This window comes from Nicotiana sylvestris, chromosome 8 (assembly GCF_000393655.2).
Source record: "Nicotiana sylvestris chromosome 8, ASM39365v2, whole genome shotgun sequence".
Taxonomy (NCBI): Eukaryota; Viridiplantae; Streptophyta; class Magnoliopsida; order Solanales; family Solanaceae; genus Nicotiana; species Nicotiana sylvestris.
The window spans coordinates 132,829,231-132,853,126 of NC_091064.1; the positions used below are offsets into that span (position 1 = coordinate 132,829,231).

The 23,896-nt window shown below is 39.1% G+C and overlaps 1 protein-coding gene across 1 annotated transcript; it reads right to left on the minus strand.

The window, feature by feature from the left end:
• Window positions 1–2,521: 2,521 nt before the first annotated feature.
• On the minus strand, window positions 2,522–3,094 carry LOC138875689 (uncharacterized). The gene has a single exon (XM_070154549.1). It carries the CDS (start codon window positions 3,092–3,094, stop codon window positions 2,522–2,524), a length of 573 nt encoding a protein of 190 aa, XP_070010650.1.
• Between the last annotated feature and the right edge of the window lie 20,802 nt (window positions 3,095–23,896).

Below are 23,896 nucleotides of genomic sequence, written 5' to 3' on the forward strand. Positions count from 1 at the left end.
TTTTTTGAGTGAACAGACCCGAACCCATATTTTAACGATCTTGGACCCCTGTTTTGATGGTACCGGAGGGTTCGTAGCAGAATATGGGACTTGGGCATATGCCTGCAATTGAATTCCGAGGACCCAAGCCCGAAAAATAAATTTTTGATAAAAATTGTTAAACTAGAATTATAAGGTTTTAAAGAAATTGATTAATGTTTGATCTCATTGGTATCGGGCCTGTATTTTAGTTTCGGAGCCTGGTACAGGTTTAATATAATATTTAAATCATGTCTGTGAAATTCGGTAAAAAAATGAAGTTAATTAAACGTGATTCGAAGCTTGGGTTGAGAAAATAGAAGTTTTGAAAATATCTTGAAAATTTCATGCAATTTGGTGCTAAATTCATAGTTTTAGGTGTTATTTTAGCGATTTTATCACGCGATCAAGTTCGTATGATGTTTTAAAACTTGTATGCATGTTTGTTTTGGAGCCTCGAGGGCTTAGGTGAGTTTTGGATAGGCTACAGGGTGATTTGAACTTATGCAATTTTTGCTAGTATGTTTCAGATCTGTAGACTTCGCATTTGGGATGTCTTGCTCGAAAATGCGAGCATCTCATTTGCGAAGTTTTTTTGCATTTGCGATCAGAAGGGCTGGGAGGGGACCTTCGCAATTGCGAAGCTCAGGATCGCAATTGCAATGTGAACATGCCACATTTGCGAACATATGTTCGCATTTGCGATGTTAGCAAGCCAGGCCTTTTTTTGCATTTGCGAAGTAATGTCCACATTTGCGAACCCCTGATCATAAATGCGATACCTGCAACTGTTCAAAAACAATTTTGGATGACATTTTTTATTCATTCTTCCATTTTTCAAAACCTAAACCTCTAGAGGCAATTTTCCAAAGACCATTTCTTCCGCAAATTATAGGTAAATGATTCGTAACTCATTTCTTTCAATCTATTAAATCGTTTTACAAGATTTCATCCTAGAATCAAGGGTTTTTTTTTTTTTTAATAATCCGCTAGGCATACGCCTAGGGTTAATTTTATTTATAACATGATAAACGACAAAATACAATGTCTAGTTATCCTACGGAATGAACGAAATAAAGTTTGCAGTTAACAAATATCCTATTATCAAAATTGAGTGTTGCACTCAACCTTGATAAAACATTAAATCTATTAAAATTTGAAATATAAGACTTTATCCAAGCATGTGCATGTGATTTTGTGCGCTAACTTTGTCTTCTTTCCTCGCTGCACTCCTTTTGATCAATGGAGAAAGCTTTGTGTTTTGTACTCCCGAATCACGTGAGCTCCATTTACTCTTGGTGAGCAAATTCTTGTTCGACCTTGCCTCCTTGTTCGATAAGCTGCCAGAATGTACACAGCAAGCTTATAGAACTTCCATTAAAATATCTTTATCCAAGCATGTGCATGAGGTTTTAGCACTTCCTATCCTCCGCGTTCGATCACTCTCCATCTCCCATTAATCTTTCGTCAAGATTAATGTCTTCTGTGCGGTAGTTGCGTCTTCTTTCCTATCTATGCTCCTTTTGATTCCTTGGGTTGATCAATGGGGGCATCTTTGTGCTTTGCACTCCAAAAGCACGTGAGTACTCTTGGTGAACAATTCATGTTCGACAGCCTTGCCTCCTTTATCGATAAGCTGCCTAGCCATAGCATGCTTTGTGAATTTCCATTAAAATATGCCATTTTTTGATGTAAGACCACATGCTCTTGCTGGACCACTCCAATCCATTCTCGATGGATTCAATTCCATTTTTTGTTATTTCATGGACACGGTCTACCATATACATCAGTCGCATGCTCAAGTAACAAACTCCTCTATGTCCAGCATGCTTTACCTTCCAGCGTTCTTTTCTATGTGTTAGCATGCGTGTTCCCCAAATGCTCTTGTTGCATCATTTGCTACCCTCCATGCTTGTGCATTGTTTTTTCATTCCTGCATTTGTTTGCTCGATTGCGCATCCCCAACCAAACGACATTCTTCTCATTTTTCAGAGTAAACCATGTGCTTTCATGAAATCTTTTTCGCATCCCTCCATGCCTAGTCCCTAGCGTGCTTGTGCATATTCCAATAGCATTGTTATCTTTTAATGAGCATAATATCACGTGTCCATCTTGATTACTGGAAAGTTTTTGTTGTTTAATATAGCATAATTGTACCTCGTCGCTAGAGACACCCTCCTCCCTTTGGATTTGATGGTCGATCAAGATGACATGCCTCTTGCTATTTCTATTCTCTTTGCTTCTTATCTTTTGTCCACCTTTATCCTTAAACTTGGACATTGCATCTTATCTTCATTAACCAACCTCCTTCCTTGTGCATCTAGCTGCCAGAATTGTTGGCACTCGATCTCTCCATGATCTAAAGCATAATTAGCCAAATGATCAGCCAGCTTGTTGCCCTCTCTATGAATATGTGTAACTGTGTAATTTCCCCCACTCATTAGTTGCATCATTTCCTCTACCTGCTCAGATATGATCCATGGTGGTTTCCAAATCCCATCCATTATCTTTTTAATAACATTGAGTCAGTTTGAAGCCATACATGAGAGTATTGTTGTAATCTGCAAAACCTTAGTGCTTCTAACATGGCCTTCGCTTCAGCTACTGTGTTTGTTGTCTCCTTAATCTCCCTCCCTACAGACTTGACTATATCGCCATTTTCATTTCTTATGCAAAAACCTATTGACCTCCTGCCTAGATTTCCCCTCGATGCCCCGTCTGTATTAACCTTTAGCCATCCTGTACTTGGTGGTTCCCACATGACTTTGGTAACTTTAAGTTTAGGAGTGAAATTTTCCATCATGACTAGAAGGTCTTTCCATTTGTGAGGTACCATGTCCATCCCTGGCTTTCTCAATTTCACCAATGCCTGGAGATTTGATGACACTTGATAAATCACCCCGCTGGTTGTCACAGCCTCACCATACTTCATACTATTTCTTCTTTTCCAGAGTTCCCATACTACGCATGAAGGGAGTGCTTGCATTACCGGTTTAAGCCTTAAGCAAACATTTGCAGTCCAACATTTTGTGATTGCTTGGTGTAGTGTAAGTCCTTCCACAGCTATTCCTGCCATCGATAGAAAATACTTTCAAGTTGTCTTTGCAGTTTCTGATCTAAAAAACAAATGCTGAAGAGATTCCTCATCAGGATGTGCACAACACCAACATTTTGATGGCATGCAGTAGCCTACCTTTTTCAAGAAATCATATAAAGGTAACTTTGCTTTCCACACTTTCCACATGAAAAATGCTATTTTAAAAGGCAGTCCCTTTACCCATATCATTCTATAAGCCGTTATTGGTTCGTCTCTTCTTCTCGTATAATCCCATGCTGACTTAACACTGAAATGTCCTCTTGTTTCCAGCATCCAACAAGGCACGTCAAGAACCTGCTGAGGTGAAGGTGGTTTGATTTTCTCTAGAATGTGTACTGCTAAGTCTTCAGGAAGCAATTCAAATAGCTTGTCCATATCCCACCCACCATCTAAGGTAACTTCATGTACATATTGTACTGTTTCATCTATGCCAAAGTCCTGAGGAACTAAAAAATATAGTGCCCCAAGACCTGTCCAGTTTTCAAACCAAAAAAGTGAGGATCCCTTTTTTGTTTGCCAAAAGATTTGATGTTCAATAAGATCTCTGCATTCCAGCATTTTTCTCCAAATATGAGACCCCCTTTTCCATGGAACAACTACTGAATTCATTTTCTTACAATATTTCTGACATACAAAAGAGCTCCTTAGGCTTGGTTTAGTTCTGAAATTCCACCACAACTTGCTGAATAATGCTTTTGTTACATCATGTAGTGACCTGAAACCTATTCCTCCTTCCTCAACTGGCATGCATAAGGTATTCCATGAAGCCCAATGCCTACTAGTTCCTCCTACAGAGCTGCTCCAGAAAAATTGCGCAAACAATTTGTGCAACCTATTTATCACATATTTGGGAGGGTTTACAGCTGATAGTAGGTGCATAGGCATGCTTTGCAGCACATGGGATATGAGACCTGCCCTACCCCCTACTGATAATAATTTCCCCTGCCAGGATTGCATTTTGTCCATTACCTTAGTAATTAGGGGTTGATAGTATTCCAGCTTTCTCCTTGTATAAAAAATAGGACAACCTAGGTATGTGATCGGAAATTCATTTCTATGAATGCCTGTGATCCTTTCCACCTTGCTGACCACATCCATGTGTGTTAAATGATGCAGGTACACAGCTGATTTGGTCTTGTTAATAAGCTGCCCAGATGCATTTTCATATGCATTCAACACTTGCATAATCAGCAACAGAGAAGTTTCATCAGATGATGAAAAAATAATCATGTCATCTGCATACGCCAAATGATTTATTTTTGGACTCCACTTTGGCATTCCAAATCCACAAAAATACAGGTTAGTATGAAGTGCATTGAGGCCCCTAGATAATGCTTCCGCTGCCAAGATAAACAAAGTTGGAGATACAGGATCACCTTGTTTTACTCCTCTTGAGGATTTAAAGAAACCATGAGCTTGACCATTGATTAGAATAGAATACCAATTGTTTGAAACTAATCCAAAGGCAATCCCTATCAACCTTTCTGAGAATCCCATATTTCTTATTACCTTTGTTAGGAATAGCCAAGATAATCTATCATAAGCTTTGGTCATATCTAGCTTCAGGATGACATTAGGTCCAGCCTTTGTTCTAAGCCTGATGTCAGTGACTATCTCCTGAGTTAAAAGGATGTTTTCTACTATATTCCTGCCCTTAACAAAACCTGACTGTTCCTCCTATATCAGTTTAAGGAGAAATTTCACAAGCCTTTCATGTATGACCCTCGATATGACCTTATTTGAAAAATTACTTAGGCTTATGGGTCTTAGATCAGAAAAAGTGGTAACTTCTTTTTTCTTTGGTATCAGAACTAGGTTTGTGTGTGTTACGCACTTTGGTAGCTCATGACCATTGAAAAAAGCCCTCACCATGTCAAACAAGTCATCCCCTATTATGTCCCAACAAGACTGATATAGCTTGCCTGTCATACCATCTGGCCCTCCAGCACTATTACCATTAAGTCCAAATACTGCCTCTTTAACCTCATCTTTTGTTGGTTGCTTAATCAATTCTGCATTCTGATCACTGTTCATCAGATTAGGAACATGGTCTACGATCTCAAATAAAGAGGGAGAAGCTGTTTCTGTGAACTGTTCCTCGTAAAATCTGATAGCCTCTTCTGCAATTTCTTTTTCTTCTTCAATCCATGTTCCTCCACTACCTTGACTTCTGTTAAGCTGAAGTCTCTTCCTCCTACCTCTCACTTGTGCGTGGAAGAAATTAGTATTCCTATCCCCTTCCTTGAACCAAGTCATGCCCGCCTTTTGTTGCCAAAATTTCTCCTCTAGTGCAAGACATTTGATTAATTCTGCCTGAACCTTTTGTAGTCTTTCCCTGTTCATCCCTGTAGGATTTGCTTCAAATTCTGCTTCGTGAACCATCACTACCTCCTCCATGCTTTCTATTTTTTGGAAAATATTTCCAAAAGTAGCCTTACTCCACAATGAAAGGGCTTTCTTTAATTTTTTTAACTTGTGATTATGAATAATAAAAGGATTTGCATTGAAATCGGCTGTCCAGTTGTCTCTCACCACGTCTTTAAAAGTTGCATGTTCCACCCAAAAATTCAAGAACTTAAAAGGCTTTTTTATTGGTGGAGTCTCAGTATCACACTTCAGATACATTGGACTATGATCGGAACCAGTCTTTGCCAAATGTTGCACCTCTATTCCTGGAAATGTTTGTTGGAATTGTAAATTGGCCAAGCATCTGTCTAGTCTTTTGAATATACAGTCTTCCTCTGCTCTTCCATTCCACCATGTGAATATGCTACCTTTAAATCCAAGATCGAAGAGATTGCAAGTGTTGACGCAGTGTCGAAAATCATCAATTTCATTCAATGACACAGGTAACCCCCCAAACTTCTCTTCTTCGTCCCATATTACATTGAAATCTCCCCCTACTAGCCATGGTGCATTCATATCCCTTGTCATTTCATATAATGAATCCCATAGTTCTATCCTCTCAATTACATCACATTTAGCATATATCAAAGTTATAACAAACTCCACATGCGATTTAGTATGAACCAATCGTAGTGTTAATTGTTGCACCATATTGTACATGACAGTTACTTCAAATACTTCATCTATGAATGCCCAGATCTTGTTGGAAACATTTGAAATTGCTTGTGCAAGTCCTATCTTATTTCTGTACCTTTCCATTTTTTTTGCTTGTTGCTTTGGCTCCATTAATCCTACAAAATCATAGTGATTTTTCCTGTGCATTTTTGTCAACCTTTCAAAGGCGTGCTGTGTGTTGACTGACCTTATATTCCAAATGAGAGCATTCATTACTAATTGTTGGATTTAGTTAGCGTTCTCCTTGTGTGCACCCCAGCTTTTGGTACTGCAAAATTATCTTTTTGTTGCTTTTTCTTACCTTTTGCTGCTGATTTTGCCTTTTCCACTTGCATAGGTGATAAGTCACCTTGCCTTGCCGCATTCATAAGGTGTTGGGTAGTTGATTCTTGATCCATGTCGTATCCTGATTTACCAGGTTCTCCTTCTTCATTGTCTTCCTTACTTCCTGATGTATCTCCAAATGCATTCCTTTTAGGGACCAAGGCCTTCTCTTCTTCTCTTTTTAACAGCTGCAACTGATTTTTCTCCATTGTGACAGTAATATTTAATAATTCTTTTTTATGTCTTGGTTGTTTCTCCTTGTCTGTTATGTTGTGTCCTTGTGGGTCTTCTTGTGATATCTGAATTTGATCATCTTCTGTTCCTCCAGGATCATTTACCTCTGGATCTCTTCCTTCATAGTTTCTAATTTCTGTGATTTCAGTTGTATTGTTGTCATTGGCTTGGTGCTCTCCATTTACAATTCAATATGACATGATGCCTAAATATTGCAGACATTGTAAACTTCAAGGACATGATCAATTTGAATGTTGGAGGATACACCCTGAATTATATGTGGAGAAGGAGAATGATGACCAAGCAGATACAACTAAGAAACAAGACATAAATAACTCACAGCCTATAAAGAATTGGGTATTACTCGTAAGGAGATTATGTAACTTTTGACACCAATTTGGTTGTTTCCACCACCGAATTCCGGAGATATGACCGTAAAATGATGACGAAATTACTGTTCAGAGATTTTTCTAGAGAGAAGGCAGAGAATATCTCTCTACTTGATATTGCCCCAGTTTGTACTCTTTTTTTTTCTGTAGTTTTCGTCCGTCTGTTTGTGTAGTTTTGAATCAAGGGTTTTTCATGGTGGAATTGGGTGTTTTTGGGTAGAACTTAGGAATTTCAAAATTTGGGGATTTAGACCTCAAATTAAGGTCAGATATCAAAACCAATTGTATATCCGGATTCGGGGGTGAATGGGTAATCGGGTTTTGGTACGAATTATTGGTTTTGACCAAGTGAGCCCGGGGTCGGTTTTTGACGTTTTTGGGGAAAATGTTGGGAAACCTATAATTATGCATTACCATTGATTTCTTTAGCAATAATTGATGTTATTAAGTTAATTATGACTAGATACGAGTGGATTGGAGGTGGAATCGAGAGGTAAAGCGGTAATTGAGCTTTGAATTGCCCGTTGAGTTGAGGTTAGTTTGGTCTAACCTTGACTCGAGGGATTAGGGATCCTCGACCTAATTGCTATATGAAATTCCATGTGTGTGGCATATAGGCGTGGTAACGAGTACCTATGCGCCACCAAATTATCTGTTTAGCTTGTTCCCTTCCCCGTTCCTAGTATATTGTTTTGTCGTCTTAACTGCTACTTGCTTATTGATGCTTCCATGTCTAATTTCTTTTTGTTAAATGTTGTTTTCTCTGTTGAAGGTATTAATTATTCTGTAGTTTCATTATATTACATTGTCGGTTTAAGTTGGTTTATTGGTGTTTCATGGTACACTTTGGTTGGTCTCGTTGTGTAGTATTAACTTATGAAGTTTCATAATTATATATATTTCCCGTTATTTTGGTTTGAGGTATAAATGTTGTGGAGGGTTTTGAGCTAAACTGTGAAATACTTGTTCTTATTTTGTGATTGGTACTAATATGGTGGGATCGAGTTGCACGCCGCAATAGGAGGAATAATGGTGAAATGTGATTATCTGGTGGGATTGGGTTATGCGCCGCAACAAGGAGTAATAAGGGTGGAAAGATGGGATCGGATTGCATGCCGCAACATGAGGAATAAGGGTGATATATTGAGGAGTAATAAGGGTACACTGGTGAGATCAGGTTGCACGCCGCAACAAGGAGTAATAAGGGTGAATGTTCATATTGTTACTTGTTATATGGTGGGATCGGGATACACATTACAGCATTTTATTGTTTATGTATTCTTCCTCTATTGTGATTTTATTTTGGAGTATTGTAACTCTTTTAAGGATTGGTTATCGCCGAGTGTTGGCAAATTATTTGGGTTCCATATTTACTTTGCTGCAAGTTACTGTCCCAATCCTTTCCGTATTTGCTTTTGTTTTATTATATACTATTGTAGGTTAGTTTGTATGAGCCCCGCCTTAGCCTCGTCACTACCTCGTCGAGGTTAGGCTCGGCACTTACCAGTACATGGGGTCAGTTGTACTGATACTGAACTCTGCACTTTCTATGCAGATTTCGGAGCTGGTTGTGGCTGATCGAGAGGTCGGTTGCAGGCATTTATCAAGGAGACCCAACGTAGTCCTACAGGCGTCCGTAGGCCCTGGCGTCCCCTCCTATTTTTTCCTTATTTCTGTTTTATTTTCTTTCGAGACAGATGTATTTTTCTTTCAAACCCATACTTTTAGTATTGATAGAATGTTCGTAAGTTGTGACACCAGTTTCTAGGTGGTAAATGTTTTGGATTGTTAATAGTATAAGGATAATCAGTTAAATATATTCTTCCGCATTTATTTCTGTTCAAATTAGTTTTGTTAATTTTAAATTATGGAAATGTAAAGGAAAAAGTGAATATAACTCTATCATTGGCTTGACTTGCGAGTGTGATGTTAGGCGCCATCACGGCCTCGACGGTGGGAAACCCAGGTCATGACGAGTTGGTATTAGAGTCAGGTTGCCTAGGTCTCACAATTCACGAACAAGCTTAGTAGAGTCGGAGGGATTGGTACGGAAATGTCTATGCTTATCCCCCAAAGGCTACAGAGTTAGGAACAATTTCACTTATATTCTTCTCTGTGGTGCGATTTGATCTCCCCAATGTTAATTGAACTCTGTACTCCTGTTTCTTCGCAGATGGCAAGAACACGTAGTGCTTCATCAGCTGATCAGCAGCCTAAGCCCCTAGTAGCAGCTCCTATGAGGGTAAAGGACGAGGTTGAGGCCATGCTAGAAGCCGAGTCAGGGGCAGGGCTCAGCCTAGAGCTTGAGCAACAGCACTAGCGGCGGAGCCTCAGGTAGAGTTTGATGAGGACGCTCCGGCCCAAACCATTCCAGCGGGGCCAGCTTAGGTTCAAGAAGGGTTCATAGCTACCCTGGTACTTCAGGATGCTTGGGTCCATCTAGTGGGCCTGATGGAGAGTGTTACTTAGGCAGGTACATTCCCTGTAGCACCAGCCGTCTATATGGCTAGGGGAGGAGCACGTACTCCCGTTACTCACACTTCGGAGTAGATGTCTCACCAATTTCAGACTCCAGCAGCTCAGCCAGTTGGGGTAGTTCTGCCGTGTATTGTAGCACAGACCGACGATGGATCAGCTGTCACGACCAAAATTGATAAGCCGCGATGGGCACCCGGTACCTTACTCAACCGAGTACCAACGTAACGTATCTTTCTTATTACATCATCATATACACGTGACATACGGGCCTAATAGGCCAACATGATCTTTTATAAACACGAAACATAGGCCGACAAGGCCGCACAATCTTTCACGTACACGACATATGTCTACAAGCCTCTAAGAGTACAAAAATGTCATAAAGGTCGGGACAGAGTCCCGCCATACCAAGCAATATACGTCTGAATCATACTAACCAATCAAGCAACTCTGAAGCAAATGGAGTGCACCAACATCTTCTACTGAGTTGATTGCCTACTTGGAGGGCTCTCGACCTGTCTATCTGGACCTGCGGGCATGAAATGCAGCGTCCCCGGGCAAAAGGGACGTCAGTACGAATATTGTACCGAGTATGTAAGGCACATAAATAAGTACATAAGAGACATGGAATAAATATAGGGTACATGACTCAAACTGTAAGTCTGAATAACTTTGTAAATCATAATTTACTTTTAGCGTCATGCATATGCGTATGAATATCATGTCGGGCATAGGTACATTTTTCATAACATCATCAGCCTCTGAGGGCATCCCATCATATCATATCAGCCACTGTAGGCAAAATCATCATCGTATACCAGCTGATCAGGTGGTGGTGTGTATATAACGCCATAACTTTTCAAGTATCCATATACATACATATATATGCGTATATAACGCCGTTTGAATCATATTTCAGCCACTGTGGGCAACATCATCATCATATACCAGCGGATCAGGTGGTGGTGCATTTATAACGCCGTACCTTTTTCCCATATCCCATATACATTTATTTACATATATACGCGTATATAACGCCATCTGGTCATGGGTCAATGCACATGTATAAATGAGTGAAATGCATGAAAAATACATAATAATCTTGATATTCCTTCCAGATAAACTTTTTCAACTGCGTATTATTCTGAGACCCATGAACAGAAGAAAATAATAATAATTCTCATGGGGAATCAAGAATATAGACACCCCTACTATTTTTATGAATAGAATATTTTATAGAAAACTGTGTATTTCCTCATTTCTTCAGTATAATTTGGATCATGCCAAAAGAAATAAGGGATGACCTTAACATACCTGTTCCTGGAATTATTTGAACGGACTGAAGCTTCAGCTTCCGTGAAATGTGTTGAACGAAATTCCGCCTGAATCCCTTAGAAATTTTGAACGAAATTGTGGTTGCCTTTTGAAATTTTTATCGAAATATTTTTGGCTAAAGAGTGGAATTGTTTGGACGAAATAGTCTTGTTCATGTTCTTGGTTTCAAACCAAGAACAAATTGAGGCTAAAGTCATAAGAAGTTAAAGGCATATAAGAATGAAGTTTGCTTCTGTTTTCTTGGTTTTTAATGGACATGATACTAATTTGATGTATCATATTAGTGGGTTTATCAGATTCCTTGTAGGGATAAGGTTAGACACCTATTGCAATTTTTTATGAGTGATCCTCTTTAAATAGTGGCCTTGTGCCACGTGGGTGGGGTGGTTAGTTTACTAAATTTTATCCACTTATTAATTAACCGGGTAATGTCATGTTACTTGGTAATTAATCAGTTACCCGTATAATATAAAAATTATCTCAACTTAATTAAATAATACTCTCTTTTAATATACCTTGTACACCTTACTATCATGGCCATGTAGTACTTTGTATGGCACTAGTCCATAAATACCAAGTATTTTAGCTCGGGCCGTATTTTATCCCAAAATGCCAAACTTTGACCAAATTCGTTTTCTTGAACTTGCTCCCCCTTTTGACTTCAAGAATTTACTAGTCACTTGTGACATAGCATAATCCTTATAATCCCCAAATAATCTTTTCCCTGGACTGATGCTAATTACCTTACGACAAATTCATCGTAAACTACTACAGGGTGCAACATCGTCATAACTTATTACTGTAGGATGTAACATCAATCGTAATATATTACTGCAGAGGGTAACACCATCGTAAGATATTACTGCAGAGTATAACATTATCGTAATATAATACTGTGGGACGTAATATTGATGTAATATTACGGGGCGTAACATCATTCCCCCTTTTGGAACATTCGTCCACGAATGTTGACTGATGCTCTTGTCATTATTAAAACTTATAGCTCTTCTGAATGTCTTAATACTCTGTGAATAAATCCAAAGTCTAAGGTATTCCCCCCTTTAGTCTTCTTGCTCATATCATGACCTGTGGTCGAAATCTTCCTAATCTTGCAACTTCTGTTACATCCTGTCATGCAGCCTGTATGACCCTGGTTTTGTAGGTGCACTTATGCGATTCATCTTTATTTTTTCCTTTTATCTTTTAGTCAATCTGTAGGCCTTACTTTGTATATACAAGGCTTAATAGGATGCCTCTCTGGGCCTCTATAAGTATACTGAAGTCCTTTGCTCGATACTTTGTAGAACTTGCGAATATAGCCATATCTCATTTCATAGATCTAGTTACCCATTCATACAACTTACTGCATTTATATGGGTAATACTATACCGTAATATTTGCTTCAATCTACCTTTACTGAGGTATGCTTACCAAGCTCCCAGTTACTTTTGTTGCATATCCTTTAGGTATAAATCGCAGTCCTTCAATGCTCATTCATTACTGTTCGTCTTAAGAATGGTAGCCTAATATCATCTCATACTTGTGACTTTTGTCCATCAATTGTTAATTCCCTTATGTGGGTATTTTAATCTCGTACATCCATGAAATCATCTTCAAATCATTACTCACTCGAAGGCCTAAACGTCATCTTTTATCCATCACAATTACACCCTTATTGTACTATCAAAGCAGCATTCCATCTTTTCTAATAGACTCTTTTGAGTTCATTCACACTATACTGAGCTTTCTATAACTTAGAGAAACCATCAGCTTTTCTTGTTTTCATAGATTTAATCCTGAGGACTTATATATTCTCGTCACCCTTTCACTTGCCTTTCCTCATTCTTACTCATGTTTTCTTAAAACTTTGTCGCTCTACCATACTTAAGCTTGCGACTTATACATATCTATTTATACTATTCGCAACTTTCCTTCAACTTGCTTACACCATAGATTTCCTTATGTTATTCTGGAACGTCAAGCGAGACATCACATCATCTCCAACTTTTCTCTATTCTCTTAACTAGATCTCTTAGTACATAGAAACCATAGGCTGGAAGACATGCCACCGACGATGCCGCAATCATTCCCGGTTATTGGATCCCCGTGCTTATAGCCTTCTATCCGAAATATGGACTATTCACGATCTTCTGCCTTTGAGTATCTCGTACGTTGTTCACCTTTACCTTACTTACCTTAAAATCTCGTATAATATCTTCTATCTCTTTCATAACCTTCCTTCCACCTAGGTGTAATTCACATCCATAACTTGAAGCTCTATTATAATACTCGCACCTCTGGTACATACACAATCTGGTGGGAGCTTCGTACTGACTTCTTATGAGGCTGGTACTTCTTCTAACTGGCTTCCTTGTAGAGCCATTATAGATTATGGTTGTTGTGTTATTTCTCTTGAACGTCTGATATTAAGAGCGATTCTATCATATTCTCAAGCTCAACTTCTATAATTTTTCTAGGTCCAATAATCAAACTCTTAATTTACTTAGGTGATGTAATTCTTTAGTTTCCTCTTCCTTCTGATCAGCCTTTACGTAGGCTTAAGCTATCTTCCGATCTGTAGCTCATGGTATCAGTTATTACCTTAGCCTTTCATGGGCATTATGGAAAATCCATGATACAATCTTCTAATAATTCAATCCTTTGTCTATTCCCTGGGCTCAATTCTTTCTTTTAACTTATACCGGAGTCTTCTATGGTTGTATGATTGTCTACAAATATGCTGCCTGGATAATGTTCCAAAATATCGGGTGTATCCATAACCTAACTCTGGATCATTGGTCAAATAATTCTTTCGTTCCGTCTTAGCTTTCTTTCAATGTAAGCTATTACTTTTCCTGGTCTTTCTGCCCCCTTGTTGCGTCTATACTTAGCTTATCTTAGTACCCACACTTGCCAGAGTTTTCACAAAACTCATATGATCCTGAATATCACTTCTGATTTTACTCCTTGTTCATTAGCCACTATAGGTGTCACTTTCTTAGGGAGTGCATACAATGTTGTTTTGAGACTGTTGTCACATGACCATTTTCCTCTTTAGGTCGTTGTACTGAGGTTGAAGCCTTCTTTCTTATTTCCTTAGCTAGTCTTTCATCATAGTACTTAGGGAAGACCCTCTAACTTTTGTAAAGATGCGAACTTATTATACCATATTCCTGATAGAATTTTTGATGTTCGTGCTCACTTGTAATTATCCTTAGTTACTTACCTCCATACTCATCTGCTCGTATGGCTGCTTCTGAACTAAAGTTTTGACTGTCTTCCCAGCAATATTAAGTTGAATCAACAATAGATGGACAAAAGTCACAAAGTATGAGATGAGATTGGGCTGTCATTCTAAAGATGAGTAGTAATGAGGAAGCATTAAAGGACTTAAATTTATACATATGGAATAAGCAACAAGAGTAAGCTGGGATTTGGTAGCAGACCTCAGCAATGATAAATTAAAGTAAGAGTTATGGCAGTAAATTCATACGGATGGCTAAACAAACCAATGTGATGAGATATAGCAATATTCGTAAATTCAACAAAGTACCGAGCGAAAAACTTCAGTATACTTATATATGCCCAAAGGGACATCTTATCAAGCTCTACATATGAATCCTAGAGATTGGGAACACTTACAAGGCCAAAATTGTACAGGATGCATGATGAAAGGTAGTAACAGTTACGAGATTGGAAGGATTCCGACTACATGTTGTGGTGTGAGAAAGAGGCTTAAGGGGGGAATGCCCTAGACTTTGGACTCATTCATAGAATAGTCGCCTAGATGGAAAGGGATGTTTTAAAGTATTCAATAGATATAAGTTATGAAAATTATAAGTGCATCAGTCAACATTCGAGGACGAATGTTCCAAATGGGGGAATAATGTTACGCCTCGCAATATTACATCGATGTTATGCTCCGCAGTAATATATTACAGTGATGTTACCTTTGCAGTAGTATATTATAATGATATTATGTCCTGCAGTATTACACTACGGTGATGTTACGCTTCACAGTATTAAGTTATGACAGTGATTGCACCCAACAGTATTACATTACGGTGATGTTATGCTTTGCAGTATTAAGTTACGACGATGTTGCACCCTGTAGTATTGTACATTGGATTTGTCGTAAGGTAATTGACATCAGTCCAAGTAAAAGATTATTTGAAGATTATAAGGATTATGCTATTTCACAAGTGATGAATAAATTCGTAAAGGTGAAAGGGGAAGCAAGTCAAAGAAAATGAATTTTTCGTCCAAGTTTGGCATATTGGGGTAATATGCGGTACGAGCTAAAATACTCGATAATTATGAACTAGTACCATGCAAGGTACCATATGACCATGGTAGTATAATATATAAAGTATATATGAAGTATTTTAAAAATAAATAGAATTTTAAGTAATTTGTGGTAATTAATTAATTACCGGGCAATAGGACATTACCCGATTAATTAATAAATGGATAAAAACTTAATAATTTACACCCCAAGTTACGTGGCAGCATAAGGTGACTCTTAGTCACTCTATGTATTAGGTGGCAACCTTGACATCCAAGACAACATATATGTCTTGTTACAATTGAAAATGGGTAAAAGAGATGAGAACAAAATAACATTAAAGAAGGCTTCATTCATGGTTTGGGAAATTTAAGAGCAGAAGATCGTTTATCAATTCAAAAAAAGTAAGAGGCTGGAAATTTTGTTCACTTTGTTCAAAGAAGCAGAAGCTGCAACGTCCAGGCACTTCAACGCCAAAAACAGAAGTTGATTTCGTTCATCAGCTTCCAATGATTCAGAAGCTTAATCCTATTTTTGGGTTCTAAGTTCAATCCACGAAGGTTTCTAATGGAATATTATATGGAGTTTATCCTACTCCAGGTATGTTAAGGCTATCCCTTCTTTCTTTAGGCATGATCCATACGCTACAAACGAAACTTGCAAATGCACAAATTCCATGAATGACTCTATTCATAGAAGTATTAGAGATATCTATGTTCTTGAATTTTCGTGTGTCATAATATTTTATCATCTATTCATGGGTCTTAGAAAAAATACGAAAGTTGAAAAGAGTTTACTTTATGATATTACTAAAAGGCCAAATGGTCTTATGAAGCTCCGAAAGATTTTATTAATGTACTTTTCATGCATTGCATTCATGTGCATTGACCCATGACCAGATGGTATTATATATGCGTATATATGTATGTATATGGGATATGGGAAAGGTTATGGTGTTATATACGCACCACCACCTGATCAGCTGGTATATGATGATGATGTTGCCCACAGTGGCTACAATATTACTCAGACGGCGTTATATACGTGTATATATGTATGTATATATGTGAGCACGTGATTTTTGTTTTATGCAACAATCACTCCAAAAGAAAACAAAATAATAGCAATTGGTCTTGCTGTACAATTTTTGGATTTTTACGTGGCGTTTCGTTAATTATTTGTGATTTTGTCCGTTTTATTTTTTTTATAAAAACAAAATACAAAAAAAATGTGTGTGTGTCGTGTGTATTTGAACCGTAATTGATTTTAAAAGCAAAATCGTAAAATATATGTGTCTTTTATTCTATTTTTTGCATTTAATGATTTTATTTTTAATTAAATGTCAATGTGAGTGATAATTGTTGTTTTGAGTACTTATTAATATTGATATGATTTTATTTTTAAGAATTTTTATTTAATTATAAGAAGGAAAATATTAGATTTGGGCCAAGATTTGAAATAAAATCAGGCCCAAACCAATGCAAATTACCCAGTCCAACCAGGCCTTCTGTAAAATGCCCCAAACGACGCCGTATAGGCATCATTTCTTCGAGCCGTTGATTGTTTCAAAGGAATGACCCAGATCAGGCCAATCCTTTACCCAAACGACGCCGTATAAGGCCGTCTAATCTCAGTCGTTCAAGCCGGGCTGATCTAACAGCCCTCGTCCCATCTCCTTTACCCGTTATCAGACCCGACCCAATGAAATCCGGCCTGATCCACCCCAGTATGAAAGCAAACGACACCGTTTCTTTTAATGGAAAGATCACAGCCGTTGATCAGTGGCAATCCAACGGCCAAGACACAATCATCCACCCCGTATAAAAAGCCTCATATCACACCCTGCCCCCTATCCAAGCCCCCCCCTGCCTTAGGCATCCCTTCCCCAGACCCAAAACCTCAGGAACCCTAGCCGCCCCCTTTACCCTCACCATTAATCCCGGCGGCATGGACACCGGTGACCCCACCTTAACACCCACCATCCTGAACCCAAATCCACCAACCGCTTAGCTCGAATCCCCTCCCACCTTCTCGAATCTTCATTTGAAGATTCGAGTCGGACCTCGACTTACACCGATCTACCCCAGCTTCACACCAGACAGTCCCCGGACCTCCCTCGTGACCAAACCATGCTTGGTTTGGTCCGAATCTAACCGTGGAAACCCAAATCCTAAATCTGCCATCTAGGAACCCTAGAAACCCCGAGCCTGGTCTGTGTCCGTTTGAGCCAAGTTGATTAGGGTCTAATGGACCTTAATCGGAGTGTTCTCAGTTGAGAACAGTTCGATTAAAGTCTGTTCAACCCCAAGAAGGGTCTTTTCAAATACGAGCTAAGGCTTCCTGATTTTCCCGGACTTTAAGGTAGGTGTGTTTTTCTTTTCCTTGATTCAGTACATGTGTTGTTAAAGGTCTGTTCGTATGGCCAAATGTTTTGTTTAATTGTGTCTTTAAAATTTTATCAACTGTTGTTGTCCACCTCTGTATTTGATCGAGTCTGTCTTCTATTCACTGATAATGTGCATATGTGTATGAGCTGTGCAATCAATTGAACTTTGAAATTGACTGATTAATTGATTCCCCAGTACAACTTTTGCTTAGTCAGTACAATTTGAATCGTATGTTGATACTGTTAGAGTTCTGATCATGGTTTTCGATTGTATATGTTGTAATTAGTATAGTCGATTCGATACGTGTCGTCGAATAGTTTCAGCTGTTTGAATGATAACAAATTGATCTGTTCTTGCTGAACATTGTTTGAATCAAAATTGAGAATCGACTATAGCTACTTATATTTGTTGATTTGAATCAGAAACTTAAGGATTTGGTTTGTAACCGCAGTCTGAATTGGTGGCATGTGCATTTGTGCACAACATGTGCATAAAGGCCCTTTTTAGATTAAAATAGTTTGACAGCATATGCTGTCAGATTATATTCTTGCTGCCCCTGTCTGCTTTTAGTTTAATAAAATGTTAAAGGGGACTATCAGGGAATATCATGGGAGGGGTTTGTTAATTTTAAAAGATGAGTGGAAAAACCACAGACCACATGGGAGGGGACCTGAATGTGTTTAACAGACTGTAAAGGGTTGATTGCTAGGCTATAAAAAACAGGCAGAACTTCCATTAGGGGGGACTGGATTTTGAAAAGGAAAAAGGAGACTGAATTTTGAAAAGAAAAAAAGGAGACAGATTTTTTTAGACTGAAAATTGGACTCAGATTTTTCGAGACTTGATTGTTAGATACATACAGATACATATTGAGAGAGGATATATACAGGATAGAGAGAGGGCAAGAGATAGAAAACACAGAAAGACAAAATTAGGAACTACATTTTCCATTGTTGTCTTGATTTCACTGGTCTTGACCTGTTTGTTCAATACTGATTTCTTCCAAATCCCAACTGAGTTTACTGGTTGTTTATTGGTTTGTTCTAGGATTTAGTCTATTTGGGATCTTGATTCTACTCCAATTGTTCTGTTGTTTATTTGTTGCTACTGCTGCTGCTTGTCGCTGTTTAATTGTTGATCACTACTGTCCCTTTGAGTTTGTTGCTGACCTGTTGCTTCCACTTTCCTCTTTGCATTTCAGCATCCAGGTACACATTTTGAATCTCATATTTGATGTAACAATAGCAATGAGTTGAAATGAAGACGCAAAGAATTTTCAGTCCTGCAGTATCGCACCTATAGTCTTGTAAAGGGTTAATAAATTCGCGCAAATCTTTAGATTGCGAACTCCATAGGAAGATACAACAGTTAGGTTTTGTATTCAATTGAAAACTGGGTCTGTTTAACTGTTTTAACTTACAATGGTTTACCTTGCTTTAATTGTGTGTGTGATGTGATTACGCAGTTCGTGGAATGCATGAGTAGCCGGTATACGCACATAAGTCATTCTCAGTTATATATCTTATATGTATAAAATGGATTGCTAGTAACCTGGACAGATGTAACATTGGTGTCAAACTGTTCAATTTAACTCCGTTACACGCAAATTTCATTAGGCGGTTTTGAATTCAATTAGTATCAGCTTTTCTGATAAATAGCCGACTTCATTAATCAAGCCCAAACAAGCTAGTTTTAAATTCAAACTTGAAGGTCGTTTAATGTAAGTTTAGTATATGTTATTAGTTTGCTTGAAATCTCCCTTAGCAAGTTAACAAGCGCATTCACTCGTTAAAGACAAGGCATGAGATAACTCTCACCCCATAAAATCAGGTAATTAAACAAAAATTCGGATTCGGCGAACATAGTGGAGATTTAGTATGTAGTCGTTTAAACAAGCAAATTTGGTATCTTCTTTCTTTTATTTTTTAGAGACAAACATAATAGAAACATAGTCACTCTAGGATATGCGGGGCCCTCTAAATGTATATATTAAAATACTTAGAATTCGGGACAGGCCGTTTAGCGAATTTTACGGCCTTCCCAAAATAACAATACGCTAGTTGCTTTAGGCGCACCTTTAATAATTTAACCTTCTTAAACACGGGTGCACATTGATGTGACCCAAATCCAAATCTCAACGGAGTCAAAATGTGTCGACGACCACGGGTGCATTGATTGTGATGTGGTTCGAGATGCATTTTCACGACGTTGCAATTCTATAAAAATAAATGATAATAATAAAAGCGGTTTAAACTTAATAAAAGCACGTAAGTCATAACATGTATTTAAATCAGATATTTAGCCATTATAACAATTTAAGCGACCGTGCTAGAACCACGGGATTCGAGGGTGCCTAACACCTTCCCTCGGGTCAACAGAATTCCTTACTTAGAATTTCTGGTTCGCAGACTTCATTTGGAAAAGTCGAAAATTTCCTCGATTTGGGATTCAAGATAAACCGGTGACTTGGGACACCAAAAGCCAAACCTTTCCCAAGTGGCGACTCTGAATTAAATAAATAATCCCATTTCGAATATTGTCACTTAAATTGGAAAAACTCCCCCGCGCATCCAACCCTTCGGGGCAGGGCGCGCAAAAAGGAGGTGTGACAGCTCTGGCAACTCTGCTGGGGAAAGTTCCCAGAACCACTGGTTCAGGGTTCAAGAATTCGAGCTTAGAATAATTGTTATATTTGGCTTTATTATCTGATATTTATTACATGTTTCGACATAACGTGCTAAACGTTGTCTTTTACTGCTTTGATATTATCTGAAATGTATATAAACTATGCCGAACCCTTCTCTCTTCACCTCCGGGGAGAGGCTCACTGGTTGAGACTCCCTATTCTGTTAGTGTTAATACCCGAAATAAGAAAGAGGACGGATAAGTTACGAAGCCGGACGGCCTTTTGGTTCCCGGTAAGTTGCCCCTCCTCGACTCGAGTTGTCCGCTCGGGTACACAGTCTAGAACATCTACCCAGGTTATAAACCTAGTATAACGAAACCTCATGCCGGATCCCTAGTAGGAACGCTTATCTGCATCATGTTGCATTTGACATAGGGGACTCAACACAGGGGTTGGGTCCGTCTAGGACAGGCAACCTGGAATGAAAAGATCATCCTGCTGCATCCCGTTTGTTTTGCGCATCTATTTGCTTCAGATCTGCATGTTGACCGGTTTCCGAAAAAATTTCAAAAAAAAAAAAAAATAGCAGGGTAGGGAGATAATTACTTATTCTTTTGGAAAAAAAAAACCAATGTCCAAGTAATGTCAAAACCTCACCAGAATTTTCTTTTAAAAATATATATATATATATATATATATATATAAAAGAAAAAATGAAAAAAATGAAAACATAGCTTGTCTTTCAGTTTGACTATTCCTTTTAATCACTTTCAAAATCAAAAATATATATAAATAAAAAAAAATCAAAATTTTTTTTTTGTTTCATTTGTAGTACCTCTTTAAAAGATTTTCGGAATTTCAAAAAAAAAATGAAAAAAAAGGAAGTTTAAAATGTATAAGTATTTCCTTGGTCTCTTTTCAAAAAATAAATAATAAAAAAAAACATATAACAAAATTCCAGAAAAAATAGTTATTCCTCTTTTCTTTAAAGGATTTTATTTTTGTTTCCCCTATTTTGATCCGACCGAACTACGCCGGTTTGATTCTCACACGGTGTGAGATACGTAGGCAACTCTCATCGGGTCCAACCTCCCATTTTGCAAAAAAAAATCTTTTAAAAAAAAAGAGATCTAGATAATTTTAATTTTTGAGTCTAATAAAGGTTTTTTTTATCACCCTAAATAAATGTGCAGGATGAGCACGATACAAAACGAACCTTTTTCAATAATGACCAAGATCCCTTTTGAGTTGCGATTATGGTGGAACGACTTAGGCAAGGAGGGGCAAAGTAAAGTAAGGAAATATCTGAAAAATCTCCCGGATTTACTAGACATTCAGCCTTGGGGCGATATTATAAGATCATTGGTCACTTACTAGGATTCGGCGCACAATGTATTTCATTTCTCAGACTTCGAGCTCACCCCGACTCTGGAAGAAATAGCGGGATACATTGGGGGTGATGAAGCTCCGTTAAGGTTCAAATACTTGATTGCACCTAGGGCCGTCACGGTACACCGATTTCTGGATTTCCTGAAAATACCCCGAACATTTCACCATCCAGATCTTGCCAAAGGTTTCTGCAGTCTCCACCTCATGTATGCTAGATATGGTCATGAGGGCGGGTTCAATAAGCCGTATTTCAAACTGTGTAGCAAAGGCAACCGACAAAAGTGGGACGAACACAGGCTGTTAGCTTTTATGACAGCCTTCTTGGGTTTTATAGTGTTCCCAAGGAAGGACGGAAACATCGATCTAAAAATAACTAGGGTCGTCAGTACTTTGCTTACCCAAGATAAAAGTACTCTGGCGCCTATGATTATGGCTGACATTTTCCGGGCTCTCACTGCTTGTCGAGCCAGGGGCGACTTTTTCGAAGGATGTAACCTACTGTTGCAAATATGGATGACCGATCATTTATGTCACCGCTCCCCGCTCTTGGGTTACGGTTCGCCCGAAAAAACTTGTATTGGAGAATTCTACACAAGAATCAAAGGGTTCAATTTACCTGAGGGAGTCACATCATGGACCTCATTTCTCCGAACTCTCACTGCTAGCCAAATCCAGTGGACGCTCGGATGGTCGCCTATTGAGGAAATCATATACATGCCGGCAACCAGGCCCCACTTTCTGTTGATGGGACTTAAAAGCATCCAACCCTATGCACCATATTGGGTTTTGAGGCAACTTGGGAGATATCAAGTGGTGCCGAAAGATGAAGATCTGAGTACCCAAGTGATTGAAATCAGTCCAGACGGTCGTTTCCCCGAAGAAGAAGTTCGCCAAATCTGGAGTGAGTGCCAACATCTGACAGCAAGCACTTGTGTGATGGATATAGCAAAAGGGGAAGTTGCCCCAGGGTATCGCGCTTGGTTCAGAGGCGACCTGTCTTGAGAAGGACTAGCTAAGAGACCGCATCTCAAAGTGACAAGCCACGGCATATTGCCACGACAGTAAAGGGGCAGCGACACCCTTAAAAGATCTATAAAGTGCAGAGTGAAAAGGCTCATCGCCGGGGAAAGACGGGTCCGGGGAATATACCCAAAGCACACCCTTGCATCTAAGGAAAGGGACGCCAAGACTTCTCCTCGGCCTCGTATTAACGCGATTGGTAACCCCCTCCCTCATTTGGCCAAAGCCAATGGGGCGGTTCGAACTAACGAACCAAATCACTCCCACACCTCGAATCCTTGATGGATTCCAGATGCCGATCGCCACAACAATCAGGAAGGCCACTCCATCTATACAGCCCGCTTGAGCTCGGGCTAGAACACCGAGCCTGCGAAACATTGACATTTCATTCAAATGACAACGGGCACACCGCCCGGAGGCGACTTCGACCACACTCCGCCAAAGGGATGAAACTCCACGAGAGAGATGGGACTAAAGTATTCAACAAGGAGCTACACGTGACGATAGGAAATCCCTCACCATATGACCCATCACCGGCATCAATACCTCCACCCTCGAAGGGATCAAAAGGTGAGTAGAACAACATCTTTGGCCAAGCCTGGTTGAACACAACAGAAGGCTGCATTAAGGGCTCGCACCTCGAAACGGCAGAAACATACCAGACCTCGAAATGTCGCCTACATATCCCGCAATAGGGAAGAACTACTCTGCTCCCTTGTTGTTTCTTTACTTTTGCTAACCTATATGCAGGCAGGCAGCTGAGGCATTCATAAGTTCTAACTCCACTCGGAGATCTGAGGCCTCTGCGAGGCCCGTTGTGCTCTCTTTCCTCGACCGGACTTACAACCTAAAGAGGGTCCCGCCAGCAAGATTATTAGCAGAGCAGTACACACCCCAGAAGAGGATCTAACGAAATTGCGGGCCTTTTATCTATAGTCAGACGACGTGCGATGGCCTTCTCTTAAGGACACCGTCCCCTCGAAAGGGCCAATAAATGGCAGGCTAAGTTTCAAAACGAAATCATGTAAATGGATTAGATGATCAGAGGAACCACACCCACGCGGGCCAAGCTCACAACAATGAGATGACATGTATTTACAGCCTATATTTATACCAAGAAATAAAGAATATCTTTTCGGCATTTCATATTTCGAAAAAGGCTATTTCGGCATATTTACAGAAAAGGCCTCTCCGCTGAATACATCCCGAGATACTCGGAGACTTAAACGGTTC